Genomic DNA, 14,876 nt, shown 5'->3' with positions numbered 1-14,876 from the left:
TGCTGGTTTGTATGTTGCACTGACTTGCAAGGAGAGATATTCTACTAGACTTAAGGGAAAAAAATCTGCGCCTGCATTTTCTGTTTGCTTGAGCAGCAGTTGCAGGCAAATATCTTTAAAAAAAACCGTCTTGGACAGCAGTTCCTGTTACTTTGACAGCTTCTAGTTTAACCCTGAGAAAAGAAAGAAGAAGAAAAAAGATACAAAGTGATGATGCAATGTCCTGAAATCAGTCTCCATTGTGCAATGTCGCTTGCTCTCCCCAGCTTCCTGGAATTCCCCCTGTTGTTTTTTGGGTCACATTTTACCCAAGTCAGAACAGGAGGAGCTCAGGAAACGAACTGCAGGTAACCTGAACCATCCAGCAAATCAGATCCAAATCCTTGTGCAGGCTCACGTGGTTTGTTTGGCGTTTCCACAGCCAGTTTCTTAGTCAGTAACACACTCTATGTGTGTGAGTTTGTGGCTTCCCACTGGGCCGGCGTTTAGCCTTGGCTGGCCTTTGCATGGCGAGTTGCTGTGAGTCAGGCCCAAGTGAGGTAATAATTTCATTTATAGGACCGGTTCTGTGCTCCACCACGCATTTCACACACACATACAGACTGCCCCCCTGCACCAAACACAGGCTCCTGCTCTCTCCTCCCAACTCTGCTATTATCTGTAAGCAACAAACCAATCCTCTTCCACAGAAACGCACATTGCAGGACTGTGTTTGTTTTGTATCCTTGACTGCAAAAGAATGGGATTGTCCAGATCTGAGGCTGCGCAAACCCAAAAAAATCACTACAGAGTGGCAGGTGCTGCGTTTCCATTAACCACCGAATTGCGCAAATTCTATTTACGAAAATACATTTGCTAAATGGAAACAATGTAAATTTCGCCAGTCAAGTGATCTCAGAAACAGACCTTACTCCCTAGAGAGATGATGAAGAAGTAGAAGACTGGAAGTAGCTGGAGGATGATGGCGTGGAACGTTTGATTCACGAGGAGACTGAGTATTCTTTATTTAGATTACTACAATGAGCACGATAAGAGCGATGAGCACTAGAGCTGTGGCTAAAACATTGATAAATCTCATGTGTTTACGTCTGCTGCTGCGATGTTGTTTTCAGTTTTTGCGTGACAAAAAAAAAAGTATTTGCTTACATTTTTTATTATATTTCCCATTTAATGGAAATACCACAATTGTAAAAAAATGAGCATTTTCATAATTAACAAAATATCGACACATTTTTGCATTCGGATTTGTTATAAAATATACAAACAATGGTCTTTCCTTCTGAAAGTATTAATGACACTTCAACTTCTAAACATTCTACCACAATACAGCCACATTTGGACATGTTTTGTAAAAAGGTTTGGTGAGAACGCAAAGTAGTGAATGAATGCGACTTTTATAATTTGCCCCATAAGTTAGTCCTTAGAACTACCTGTTACTACATTTAAAGGCAAGTATAGTACTACAGCAGCAGTATAATAGTCAATATCAGAAGTATCCAAAAGTTGGATTGAACTGAAATTAGTTCTAACAGGCACTGGTGGGAATTCACATTGAATCCACTCTCCTTTTCTTTTCTGAAAATGTTGGTGATAAAATGAGCCTTTAGGGGACAGGATAAAAAAGTTGTCTAAGGACAAACAGGAAGCATTAAATTAGGTTTAGGTATTAGGCATAAAAATACTGGTGTGAAGTTTTCTGTGTTTGACAGAACCTATAGATAATCAAGCATAGAGCATTGTCAAGACATCTCTACAAACCGCAGTCAGGAGTCATTTTTGTGTAAAAGAAAAAAAATAAATAAATATATATATATATATATATATATATATATATATATATATAGCTTGGAATTTTAGTATAAATTAAAATTGATTATTTTAAGTTTTGAAATTAAAGAATTTAACTATATTTAAATAACCTTGCAGAATTGACCAACTTCTTTTGGTATAGATTATAAAAAATTCCCCTACAGACCTACCGTCTGAACCGATGTACAGAACCTTCTACTTCCAGACTGTTGCTGATGGTCTTCCCAATTATTCCATCATTCAACCTATAGAGCAAGGAAGCTACATGGGGGTGTGTGAGAGGACGAGGGCTCATGAGGCTGCAGCTGCTCAAAACCTGATCTTTTTCTCTGATAAACTTGTAACACTTATACAGCTGGAGCGGTTTGCCAAACAAAAACCTCAGTGGTTTTGAAACGTGACTTTTTTTTATTTTGGGGTATACCATAAACCGGTAACCAGCCCAGGTTTGATATGAAGACTTTAACAAGTCACTGTTTAAAGCAATGATTAAGGTTTAAAAACATGTCCTTCATTACTTTGTTGTGCTTTTATTTATGGAGAGAAGACATTGATTCTTTAAAAAGATTGCATCCAAAATAATTATTGTGCAATTAGAGTGGCAATGGAAGAAAAAAAAGTTTTTCCTTGAGTCAATTAGAAATCCATGAGTTTCCTGCTGTGGAGTAATAAACCAGGGCTGCCCGTTCGCGTTCAGAACAGACAGTGATTCAGTTCCTTCCTGCCAGGGAGGACAGGCTGACCAGAGCTGAGCTGTTAGTCATCCACCTTTGCTGCCACCATGGATTAAAGCCAGACCTGCCTCCTGTGTTTGCGTCAGCATCGAGGTTTCACTGTAAAGCTCAAGAGCTCTGCCTTTAGAAGATTTGTGATTATTTACATCTTGAGGTGGAATTTCATGTCTCTCCTGCCTCCTCTGTTAAACAGCTGTAGGTGTTAACAAGCATAAACACTTGAGTTATAAAGTTTTCTTTTCTGTAAGAAAAAAAAAAGCAATATAGGGTCAATTTTGAGAAACAAAAGAAAGATATATTATTCTTATTGCCCTGATTTAATAAAGCGGTAATTATATGCCTGGGTAATTAATCAACATTTTGCCAGATTTATCACCATGTGTTCTAAAAATACCAGTCCACCCCGTGCACTGTTTCCACTATTTAAACTGGAGCTGAGATACAGTGGGTGTAACATTTCCTTTGTCTTTGCATTATTTTGTTTGTCTGTAAGAGAAGGGAGTGTGCTGTTAATCAGAGAGCTGTGGGTCATTCCTTACCTCACCCCAGCTCCTGTACGGTTTTAGGATTAAAAAGGTAATGAAATACCACCTCTGAGTTGCAAGGCAAGGCAAGGCAAGGTAAATTTATTTGTATAGCACGATTCAGTACAAAGACAATGCAAAGTGCTTTACATGATTAAAATATAGGAAAATAAAACAGAATCAAAGCAAGTAGGTAAGAAAAAAATAAAATAAAATAATAAATGCAGAAACAACGTTTGACTAAAGAAAATAAAAATGATAAAATAACTGTACCCCTTTCCCACTGGCTGACAAAACCCGTTCAAACCTGGAAACCATTAGCTTTTAGACACAGTGACCTGTGTCGACCCGGCTCAAACAACTCAGCAAGCGACCCACATTAAAATCACAGCGGCAATGTGTCGGCATACGGTCAGAACATCAGAGCCGTGTTGACCTGCTAATTTACGTGATTCCACTGAGCGTTAAGTATGGACATCGGGGCGTGCAGGTGTCGCAGTGGTTAGTGCGCACGACCCATGTACGGAGGCCTTTGTCCTAGATGCAGCCGACTCGGGTTCGAATCTGGCCTGTGGTCCTTTGCAGCATGTCTCTCCTCCTCTCTCATACCCCCTTTACTGTCACCCTACTCTCAGAAAAACAAGCCAATAATACTGTAAAAACTAAAAAACTAAAAAAACAGTAAAGTATGGACATCAACACACTGCACCAGTCACTTTTGATCTAACAAGCCGAAACGATTATGCTTACATTTGCTAAACATGTTTAGAACCATTGGGGCTGTTTGCTGCCCAGAAGCACACTTTGTGTTTCAGTTAAAATTACATTTGAACTTGTAGTTGACATTCAACAAAAGGAAATCCTTCCCTTGGCCACCTGAAAAACACAGGTTGGAATCTAGATTTTCTCATATGTTATAATGGAGACTTGGTGACCTCTAAGGTTCCACTCATTGCTGCAGTTTAGACTGTGACCTTTGGAGAATGTTAGTTATAGGTTAGCAATGTAAGATGGTTCCTCATCCACAGTTTCAGTAGTTGGAGACTTTTTGTTTAAATATTTCTTCTGTAGCAATGGGCAAATGTATTTTTTTCCATTTGTTTGACAACAACACAGATTGGAACTGTTTTCTTTTCTGTTTTTGATTGGCTGTTGTATTTTTTATGGATTAGTAACTACCTCCCCTAACTCCAAAGCATTCCAAAGTCTAGAAGGGAACGTTGGGCATCCATCTGCCTCACTCTTTACTACTCATTCACTGTGGTTAGAGAGTGTTGCATGGCCAGAGCGTATCTACCCATTGTCCACAGGGGACATATGAACCACATTAACCCACTCTGATGTGGAGCAGCAGCAGCAGCTTTAAGAGCTGGTTACCGTATATTCCCCGCAGCTGTGTGTCGCAGTGAGCTTGTCGCAGATATTTTTGATTTATGCCCAACATTGAAGTGAGGTCTGTGCTATGTTATTCCACGCCACAAAGAAAGAGGGACAATCACGAACTAGTTGTAGGTCTAGATACGGCCGATTCGTTAAGGAAGTAAGGGCAAGTTTGTGCGACAACGGAGGGACATGAGGGCCAAAAAGAGCCGGGATCCAGGTGGAAAAAGGGTCCCAGCGTTCTCACATACCTTGTTCTTCTAGATGGTCCAACTTCACGAGTCGTTTTCCACAATGGCCGTCATACAAACAAAACCAGCCGGTAAGGTACCAAACAGGAAATACACATTTAGAGTGGATGTAGAGATTTGACCAATCAAATGCCTCCTGTCTGTGGCACTGTCTGCCGTCACCTATAATTCAGGGGCGGGGGCACATTTGCATTCACTGCGACACTCGCAGACAACCTGGTTTCTGAGTATCAGCCTTTAAGGCTGATTTATACTTTATAATTATTTTTTAGATTATTAATCAGATAGCCAAAGATTCCTTAAAGATATATTTTTTAAGAAATTAAATCAGGTGAAACTAAAACATTTCCACTTAAGTAGTTCTGGATAGAGCATATTTACAGAAATAAACTATTTTTTAACTTAAATGCAAAATGTTTTTTTTAAATGTCGATATAATTACTGCTCTATCAGCTAAAGACATATTTTACAGTCTCTATACTCAGTTAATGATTGATCGATTACTAGATCAATTAATCCGATTAATTGTTTCAGCTCTACTGTAAACATCACCAAGCTTCAAATCGATGTCAGGGTCTCTAATATAGAGTGATGTGCCAAATTAGGCAGGCTAGATTTTTTTTTCATGTTGAATTGAAATTGTAGACTTTTTTGGAAACTTTATCTGTGAACATAAGAAGTGTTCCAGAAATAAACCTTTTTTTATGTTTTCTTTACTGAGAATGACCTCTCTTTATGTGGAATACACACAAAGTTTCAGTTTATTTGAAGCGTTCGCTTCCATTCAGTCAAAGCTGGCTGCTACAAGTCCATCTAAGTTAGATAAAGGTCACATTAAAGCATCTGTTATGTCATCCTGCTAAAAGGGTGTCCCATGACCTCAGGGCGACCCTACTGGACTGAGCTGCTGCCAGGGAACAGCCTGGGATCATATTGCACCTCAGCACCCATCTGCTGCCTGCACACATCCCCAGTGGTCCTTCTGATAATGAGAGCATGACTCTGTCTGAAAGAATATAGCCTTTCCTTTAGGTGCTGTTTGTCTTGCATACACCTGACCTGGTTTCTGTGCATATTTGTAGGATGGATGTTCTCATCTGACCCTCATTCATAATTGCCTCCATTATAATCTCTTGATATGGTAATGCCTCTAATGCTCATCTGTATGATTTCCTCCTGCGGAGCATATGTGTGTTTATGTGCTAAAACATAGCAATTTGGCTCAATTTACTTTAATATTAAATGTGAGTTATCCTTTCCGCCCCTCTTAATTTTCCATAATCTAAAATATCTTGCAGAACTTTGCTGTCATGCAAAAAGGGAAAAATCTCAGAACTTACTTGTGCAACTGGACCTCATGTAGTTGAGAGACTCTTTTCATCATTAAACCTCTTTGAACCTGCAGTGATAAAGATCCCTTTGAGTGATAGTGTCAGATGCATGCTTAACTTAAAAAAAAATGAAACACGTGTACAACCACTGGAATTTTCCCACTTGTGGAAACTTGACAGGTGGTGCAAGAACAGGAAGTAGCAGCCCAGGTGTTGCTTCATGGCCACAATTAGGCCAAAACAAGCTGCAGCACAAATGTAATGAAAATCATCAAACATAAACTTAAACATTTCTCTCAAAATGTAAAAAAAAAAAAGGCTTTTATGTGGCTAATGTTTTAAGTTAATTATGAAATAAACAAAGCTGTTTTTGCTTCTCCCCTCACTTTGTGTGTCTTCTGGCTGCAGATGACGAGGAGGCGCTCAACTCCATCATGAAGGATCTGGCCGCTTTGGGCCGCTACTCCAGCCACAAGCACAAGAACAGAACCTTACTCTACAAGCAGGTATATAGCATAGCTACATGCCTTCCATACCTCCCCTGCTACTGCAGCTAACAGATGACTACAGAGATATATAATGAATTTATGGGTATTATCAAATGATGATAAATGAAAATGATGCAGGCTCTTGTGTAACCTGGAGTTAGTGGAACATGGCAATTTCTATTCAGAGACTTTTTTTTTTTTTATTACTATTTTAAATATGAGTTTCTTCAATAGCAGCCAAGAATAACATAAACAGGTTTAGTTGGTTAATGACTAATAACTGATGACGTTTGCAAACTCACCCGGCTTTAGAAAAGGCGGCTTAAAGCCCCTAAAGCTCACCGTTCTTGTTTTATTCACACAGTCTGGAATTTGCTTTATCATTTTGAAGATCTGGATTACTGTGAAAGTGAAAGGTGTTATGTTTTGTCATAGAGTTATAATGACAAACTTTTAAATATGAAAAATCCATTTCCCACCTTCTGAGATTTTTTTTTTTTTTTTACTTTTTGCCTTTAAATTTGGTCGCGTTTAGATGTCAAACACGCCAATGAAATAAAAATACATTATTTGGGTTTAGGATTATTCCACGTGTGGAAAGTGGGAAAAGTTATGATTGTACTTATTAAAAAGGAAATCAAAGCTGATTGTTGGTCCATATGCCAGAAATTTTGGTGAAATATCCCTTTATATAGGACAGAATCAGAGGCCCATCCCAGTATTGTGCTTTTTCATGGTTTGATGAACCTTAAGACAACAAAACGTCACCAAAGTTAATGTGTTGCTTTAAAATGTCCAAAATGTGGCAAAAAAAATGTAGAAACACAGTTAAGCCAGCAGTTTTTTTGGCTGTCAATGTATCTTGATAAAATGAAGAAATCTATCTTTGATGCTTTTCCAGCTGTTAGGGCTTTAATACTGAAAACTCTCCTTAAATTAAATCTGACGGTGATCCGTTTCCTACAGCATTTTATTAAGTTGTTCCTTTAACCTTCACTGTCTTAATAGGTTCACTCAGTACCTCAGTCGCTCTGTCATTTTGATTTATTTAGCCGGACTCAGACGTCGCGTGCTGCCAAAGGCAGGTGAAGGTTGCGCTGCAGTTAGAGGGCGGCCTTCTACAAATCAACTTATTGTGTGTTAATGAAGGCAGCGCAGGAAGCTGGTCTGCTTTTATACCTACGTCTTGTAGAAACCTGCGTGTTTCTGTCACCTTGAGTCGCTCTCAGAAGTTGACCTCCTTTGCACGTTTGTTACCCGTCGGTGGAATGATAATTGGCAAATCCTCTCAAAGTGTTTATGATGAGGCATAAACAAACAGTGTGGAGCAGAGAGGGTTTCCGCCCGGACTGCAGCTTTCCTTTGCCAGAAGGGGTAAAACCCACCCGCCCCTTCCCCCTAATTTTCACCCAATCTCCCGCGCTGATATGATGACAGTGTTAGTTTATCAAAATGACCTCATGCAGACTTACAGGCTCCTCCAGATTCCTGCTCCCTTTGGTTGTGACTTTGACTAGAACACACACAGACTGTGTCATGTCCTCCTTTTTTTTTTTCTGAACAAAAACAACAGGCATTAATAAAACTTCACCTAATTTCTTTGCCCAGTTTTCTTCTGTCGGCCAAATCCCCTCATACAGTCATGAATCATTTTAACTTTCCACCTCTATAACTTTTCTCTCTTGTTTTTATTCCTCCTTACAGGATTTAAGAGTCAAGCTGGAGCATGAGAGAGAAAAACGGTATGTTGGAAACCTCCGTATTGTTTTTCTTTCCTCATTTTTTTTTCATACTGTCCAACACAAAACTCTGTAGTTTGGATCATTTTGTTTTGCTTTGCCATGCCGGGGATTTTGTGTCTAAGGGAGGAAATCGCGGTTACATGGCGGAGTAACAGAAAGGGAAGGAAAATTCCTGCTTGGATTATTTAGCCAAGGCTCTGTGTTCCAGATTGTGTTTTTAAGAGTGGAAAAGATGCAGGGAGGTCTGAAGGAGAGGGGAGTGATCAACAAAAGGATGTGAGAGCGGCAAGTGTTCCAGTTCACTGTCCTCTTTTCAACCCTGAACTAATATTTTATGGCATGCTGCATCGTTCTGGATGTTTTATCCCACATTCCCGGCTTTAAACCTGTTTAAACCTTTGGGGAACTTTGGTAGTTCGGTATGTAAGGGTAGATGTTCTGTTTATAGAGCATACCCAACACGTNCCCCCCCCATATTCCTAGACAAAGTTCCGGCCTTTTGCCTTACGTGCTGCAATCACTCTTTACGCTCTGAGACATATATACTGAAGGATGAAGGCCACATTTAATATATCTTAAATTATTAGTATACCAGGAAACGACGTGTTTAAAATGATCCTCATTCAACCAGCTAGCTTGTTTTCAATAGGAAGCCACAAACATCTCCCAAAAGATGATGAAATAATGCAAAAGAATAATAAATATGACCTTATTGTGTTTGCTCAATGCATCTATACTCTATATAGGGTTGAAACAATTATTCGGATTAATCAATTATTGAAAAATCGTCTAATTTAGTAATCATTCATCGTTAAATAGAGTATAGAGATATCTTTATGAGCATCTGACCTTTAAGAGGAAATGATTTAGAGCAATAATTAAACCAAAACTAATATTTTGCATTTAAGATTTAAAAAAAATTATTCATCTGTCAATGTGCTCTATGCAGAAGTCATCAAGTGGAAAAGTTTTAGTTTCACCTTTTTTGAACAATTTTTAGTTGCAGCTATACTCGTTATACCAGTAATAATAGTAGTGTCGTTTGTCGACCAAAGCATCATAGAATGTTTTCAGTGGATATTAAGATATTCTGGTAAACTAATTAAAAAGCAGCATCGCAGTTAGATTAGTTAGCCTAATTAGATGCATATGTATCTATAAAATCATGTTAGCAGGTGTTAGAATGGAAGTAAGTATTTAATTATTTCTGCCGGGGTTATCTGGGGTGTTTGTTTGCAATAAACCCAAAGCAGATTTACACCTGCAGGAGACAGACTTAATTAAAGAGAAAAAGCAAAACTTATTTTTAGTTTTATTTTGAAAGGCTATCAATAGTGTGATCTGACTTGCACATTGTGAAGCCAACTTAATTGTGCAGTAAGTGTGCAAATAAAATGCTATATACCGGAGGCATCTGCAGCGCTTGAGGTATTAGGAATCCATGAGTCAGGATAATCATATTTTCTGTCCACAAAGGAATCAGACTGGAAGGTTTCTCTTTTCATTGGCAGGCGGTGAAGGCTTTAGGCAGGAAATAAGCGCTGCAGAGTGTCTCTCTTCCTTTGGCCAGAGAGTAAAGGAGCACAGCCAAACCTTTTCTTTTTTTCTTCTTTTTTTTGTGTGTATGATGGTGAGTTTGAAGGAAAGGGGGGAAAAAAAGCCTGGGCGCTATGAAGGCAATCTTTCATCTGCAAATCTGTTCTCTTATTTTTGTCCCCTCCTCTGAAACTGTGTTTCAACATGCTCGCTTGCAGAGGAAGGAAAGCCATATCTTTTAGTGCAGCATCCCCCCCTCCACCACATCCCTCCAGCTCTTTATCACACACATCATTGCTGAATCTAAACAGTCGGGGAGCATTTAGCTATGCTGCTGCTCGCCTCTGATCTATAGGCCTCCCAATTCCCAGAATCCTCTCCTTTTTTAAATGAGGGGACCAATGAGAAGTCATTAAGATAGGCTAAGCTGTGGCCTCTGATGAGGAAACGATGGGATAAAAACAACATCTTTTATCAGGATACTATAAAGACTTTGGGGGGTGGGTGCAGATTCTTTAAAAGCAAAAGAAGAACGATGGAAGGGAAAAAGGAGACATGCAGCAGAGAGTCTCTTATATGCAATCGGTCGCCTCTATTTTTCCTCTCAGAGTCTGTAAATATCCCCACATCTCTGTATCTTTTGCTCTGTCACTCTCTAAAAGAGGGAAAGGCACACATCCTGCTACTTTAGCTGCCGCTTCAGATACCCCCCCTTTCTTTCCTCTCAGGAAGTTTCCCATCTGCCTTTGTGCTGGCTTAGCGGAGAGACCATGGCGGTTGTTGAAACAGCAACCGATGCATACACTGATTGGGAAGTACGCTGATGCATGAAAGGTCTTACAAACACAAAGTTCTAAATATATAGTGTGTGTGTGTATATATTTATATAATCTCTTAAAATCACCAACAAATTGAACCCCTTTAAGTAGATGAGCACAGATATACTGTAGATATCTCAGAGAGTTTATTCCTTCTCTTTCTGTTTCATTGATTAATCTTTTCTCAGTATCTCAGCTCTCTTTGCCACAGAAACACTGTTCAAATTCTTAATGAATAATTTTTTGTTTGTTTGTTTTGCAATCCCTCTCCCTAAAAGCAGCAGAAAAGAGCATTGCTGTTTAGCAGGGAAATTCTTTAGAGTTTCTGCAAACATATGCGACACAGATATCTTCCCTGTGATTTCTAATGCAGCTGGTGTTTTATTTTGTTTCTCCCGGTTTAGGATCATACCGTTTCAGAGGCCGCTGAAGATCAAGGAGCTTCTGCAGAAAGTCACAGAGGCCTTTGGTCAGCAGATGGAACTTTTCTTTACAGAGAATGAGGTAAGAGAGGAGAAGTTTTATAAATCCTGAAAATATTTATAATGATGAAGCGTGGAAGAGCAAATACCAAAGATTTGTTTATTTTCTTTAATGCAATGTTATCATCCTAAGTACTCACAAAACTTGAATATATATATTTGAAACAAGAGAGAAAATAATCCTCAGAGAAAGTAGTATTTAGTAAAAAAATTACTGAAGAGTCTGGCACACCTTAAACAGAGGGGGTGGACTCAGGTTTCAGCTGTCGAAAACCTATAATGCCTTGTAGAGTTGATTCCTACTCGCTATCATCTCAATCGTCATCGCCACGCAGGTGGTCAAAACATCACGCCTATTAAGCCAGGTCAATAATGACCTTAAAGACTCCACATTACAGAGGCATGGACCAGTTTCAGGTTAATTTGCAGGGCAACAATGACCTTAACTACTTCCCATTACTAAGGGGTGAACCTGTTTTCAGTTCAATTTGCATGTTTTCTAAGCTATAACAAGGCTTTTTTTTTTGGGCTACTCTATAAAGCCTGGAACTGAATGCTACTATGACATTTTGAATTAAAAAAGCATCCTGGATGGGAAGCGAAACGTCTTCAAACTTGGAAACCAAAGTCCAGTGGGTTTTTTTTTTTGTTTTGTTTTTTTATTACTGAAGCTTCATTTTAACTTTAAGGATACAGTGAAACATTTGGCAGCAGCCCTGTTTAGGTGTTAAATGTAGTTAAAATATGCCGTTTAATAAGACGGTGAAGAAGTAGGCATATCTAAATGCTGGAGCAGTTCTGTAGTTGGTGTTTTCCATAAGAAAGACAAGGCAAAACACAGACATTGAGATACAAGCACTTGCATGTTAAAAAAAAAAAAAAAAGGAAAAACCAGGCACCTACTCAGCATAAAAAGAGAAGCACTAAAACACAAAAGGCATAAGGTTTCTAGAAAGTCTATTGGAAAATAATTAGAGTAGACACAGTTGTCCGTAACACGAGGTCTGTCTGGAGCTCCATCCAAGCAAGAAAACCTGCTAAATATGAACGATGAACGATGCACTCCACTTCAATGGTATTTTCCTCCTGAAAAGGAAGCTTTTTAGTAGATGATACAATGTGTTTACCAGCAGTTAAAATGCTGCCCAGGGAGAAGCATTCATTATCATTTGTAGCTTCGTCTTTATTGCACAGAAGAAAAAAAAGAATCAGATTAAGGAAAGTTAACGTTACTGTAAAACGGTTATTTTTCACATCTACACCTTTCTGACACTGTTGCCTCCTTATGCAACACCAAGGAATGAAATGTCAGGTTTATGTTTACCTGTTTCTATAGCTGCTGCTGCCCCTGAAGACCCAGGAAGACCTGGATCAGGCGGTGTTGTCTCTGAGCAGCACTTCTGGAACCAACGGGCTGCTCAGGATACTACTGAAGACCCCTAAAAACAACCATGTATGTTGCTCACCATGTTCACTATTAGTGCAGTCATGAGTGTCAGATATGAATGAGACCATGTTGGTTCCTAAATGAATGATGAAACAAACTTCCTCCTGTGATACGATGACGTTGTAATGCTTGCAATTATTCCCTCCTATTCAGTATCTACAGGTGAACACACGGGACAAACAGAGCGAGATGAAGTCGTCACGGTCATTAGGGGACCTGAAGGGCTCTCTGCTTAAAGGCTCAGAGAGAGTGCGCAAACACTCAACAGGTGAGTTACCACCAGCCTCCGATAATCACAACCTACCAATAAAGTCTCAGTAAAAGGGGAAAAAGGTGTATTTATGTCTTTAGTTGTTTAGCCTGTAGGAGAGAGTACAGTTTAGAGTGGATAACAGGAAGGCTGAAAGGAAAGGTGTTTTTTTTCCCTTTAACTGTTATCCGTTTTATCTTTCAATCCCCGTGTCTGCTGTTATTATTGTGTTATTATTAAATTTAAGGGAAAAAAAGATCTGAAAGGGGAGTACAAAGTAAAATACATATAAAATGTTAGCAAAAAAAATTATTTTCCATTTGTCAATTTATCTTTTATTTATTCTATGACAATATTTTCTCTCAAAAAGTTTTTTCTCAGTCTCAAATAACATTCATTTTTTTTTTTAGATCACTCTGATATTTTTCTCAAATATATATATTTTACTTTCAAAATGATCTACCCCTTTCAGATCGCTTTTTTGCTTGAATTTCAGAAAGAAAAAAATATAATAACTCAACACCTGCTGGATTTGAAAATGCTAGCAGCTGTTTGGAAACCCTAACAGTAAAAATATTCCCGAAGACTGCTAGCCACGCTCACCATACGTTTGCTCATCTAAGATGCTAAAAGTCTGCCAAACAACTGCCCTTTCTGGTACATGTGTTTTCTCTAATAATATTGAGTATTGACCCCGCATTGAAGGAAGGCTAAAATGTGAAGCCTTCTCTTTTTAAATCTAAAATAGATCCTGAAGTTCTCTTTATTCAATTTCTGCCACTTTATTTTTTTTTATTTTTTTAATAAAGACTAAAGCAGCTCAGAGCAGAAGATGCAAACTGTACATTAAGGAAGAGAAACATAATAGTGCAGCAAAGATGCATTTTTCCTCACAGTAAGCAGCGTCTCTTTTTACCTAATTAATTGGTGTCACTGTCATGTCAGGGTGTCAGTGCTGAGCTTAAGCAGTGCAGCCCAGGTCTGCTGTCTGTTAGCTCAGCATGCAGGTTCATTCTGCTTCGTGAAGCAGTGTTTTCTCTGTCCTTTGTTCAGAAAGGTCAATGCTTGGGCTGCACGCTCCAAACCTTAAACATTTGCATTTCCCAGCAGTAGGTTAAGCCAATCTTTCCCCTTTTGAATGCTGTCTCTATCCTGAGTCCCATTAGTTATGTCAGGTCTCCTGCTACAAACCTGAAAGAAGCAGGAGTAGTGGTGGCAGATAGGGGCTGGCAGGAAGGCGGTCCCAGGCTACGGTTGAGGGAAAATGTGATGTGAGCTGGGGAACCTTAAAGACGTATGGCAGCAGGAGAGAGGAGGGGGACAGTGAGGCACAGAGGGATGACAAAGCTGAGCTGTTTAGCAGTTTTAACAGTTTTGAATATTCCCTTAGGGTCTTTTTTTCCTGTTATTTCCTGACATCTTTCTGAGCTCAGTCAGATCATTTCAGCTTGTTACAAGGACAGGTTCTCAGTTTGTGCAGCAGCTTTACAGGGGGACTGTTTGTCATAGTAATTGAGGTTAGAGTTGACAGCAGGGAGGTTTACTAAATCATTTCTGACTCTGTTGAACTTGAATCCAAGAATAACATTGAATATGTCTCTACTTGTTCTTTCATCTTTCCACACTCTTCATCTCTTCACCTTCTGTCGCTGCGACCATCTTTCCCCTGCTTTTTCTCTCTTCTTACCGTTATCTCCCCCCAGGTTCCCTCCACACTGGTCGAACATCTCCTCCTCCAGGCAGCGTTCCTGAAGAGCAGCAGCAGATTGCTCGTCAGGGCTCGTACACCAGCATCCACAGTGAGGGGGAGTTTATCCCAGAAACCTCAGAACAGCATGTAAGAGCTCTTCTACACAAAATCAATGATATTTAGCCAGATTTTGTCTATAAACCTGGTCCTAAAATGGAATCATCTTAAAGTAAAAAATATGCACATTACATTGCATATTCAGTATGAAATCTATAAATCATGTAATATAACACATACAAATCCATCACAGCAAAATTAGTGTGTTGATGGAGCATAATACAGCTATAGTGAGATATTAAGAAAATTACACATCAACACACACGCACACACTATC

At 39.2% G+C, this 14,876-nt stretch overlaps 1 protein-coding gene across 1 annotated transcript in view; it reads left to right on the top strand.

Annotated features, from left to right (window-relative positions):
* LOC107100967 (mitogen-activated protein kinase kinase kinase 3-like) overlaps window positions 1-14,876 on the top strand; it is a 50,937-nt gene that overhangs the window by 17,910 nt on the left and 18,151 nt on the right. The window contains exons 4-9 of the mRNA XM_015399680.1: window positions 6,438-6,535; window positions 8,222-8,259; window positions 11,018-11,117; window positions 12,432-12,548; window positions 12,696-12,810; window positions 14,496-14,629. Coding sequence (XP_015255166.1) covers window positions 6,438-6,535; window positions 8,222-8,259; window positions 11,018-11,117; window positions 12,432-12,548; window positions 12,696-12,810; window positions 14,496-14,629 — 602 coding nt within the window. The remainder of the gene's footprint in view (window positions 1-6,437; window positions 6,536-8,221; window positions 8,260-11,017; window positions 11,118-12,431; window positions 12,549-12,695; window positions 12,811-14,495; window positions 14,630-14,876) is intronic.

Source organism: Cyprinodon variegatus, unplaced genomic scaffold, assembly GCF_000732505.1.
Source record: "Cyprinodon variegatus isolate N-32 unplaced genomic scaffold, C_variegatus-1.0 Scaffold1037, whole genome shotgun sequence".
Lineage (NCBI taxonomy): Eukaryota > Metazoa > Chordata > Actinopteri > Cyprinodontiformes > Cyprinodontidae > Cyprinodon > Cyprinodon variegatus.
Note: the sequence above shows the minus strand (reverse complement) of the source record. Positions and strands in the feature narration are given on the sequence as shown.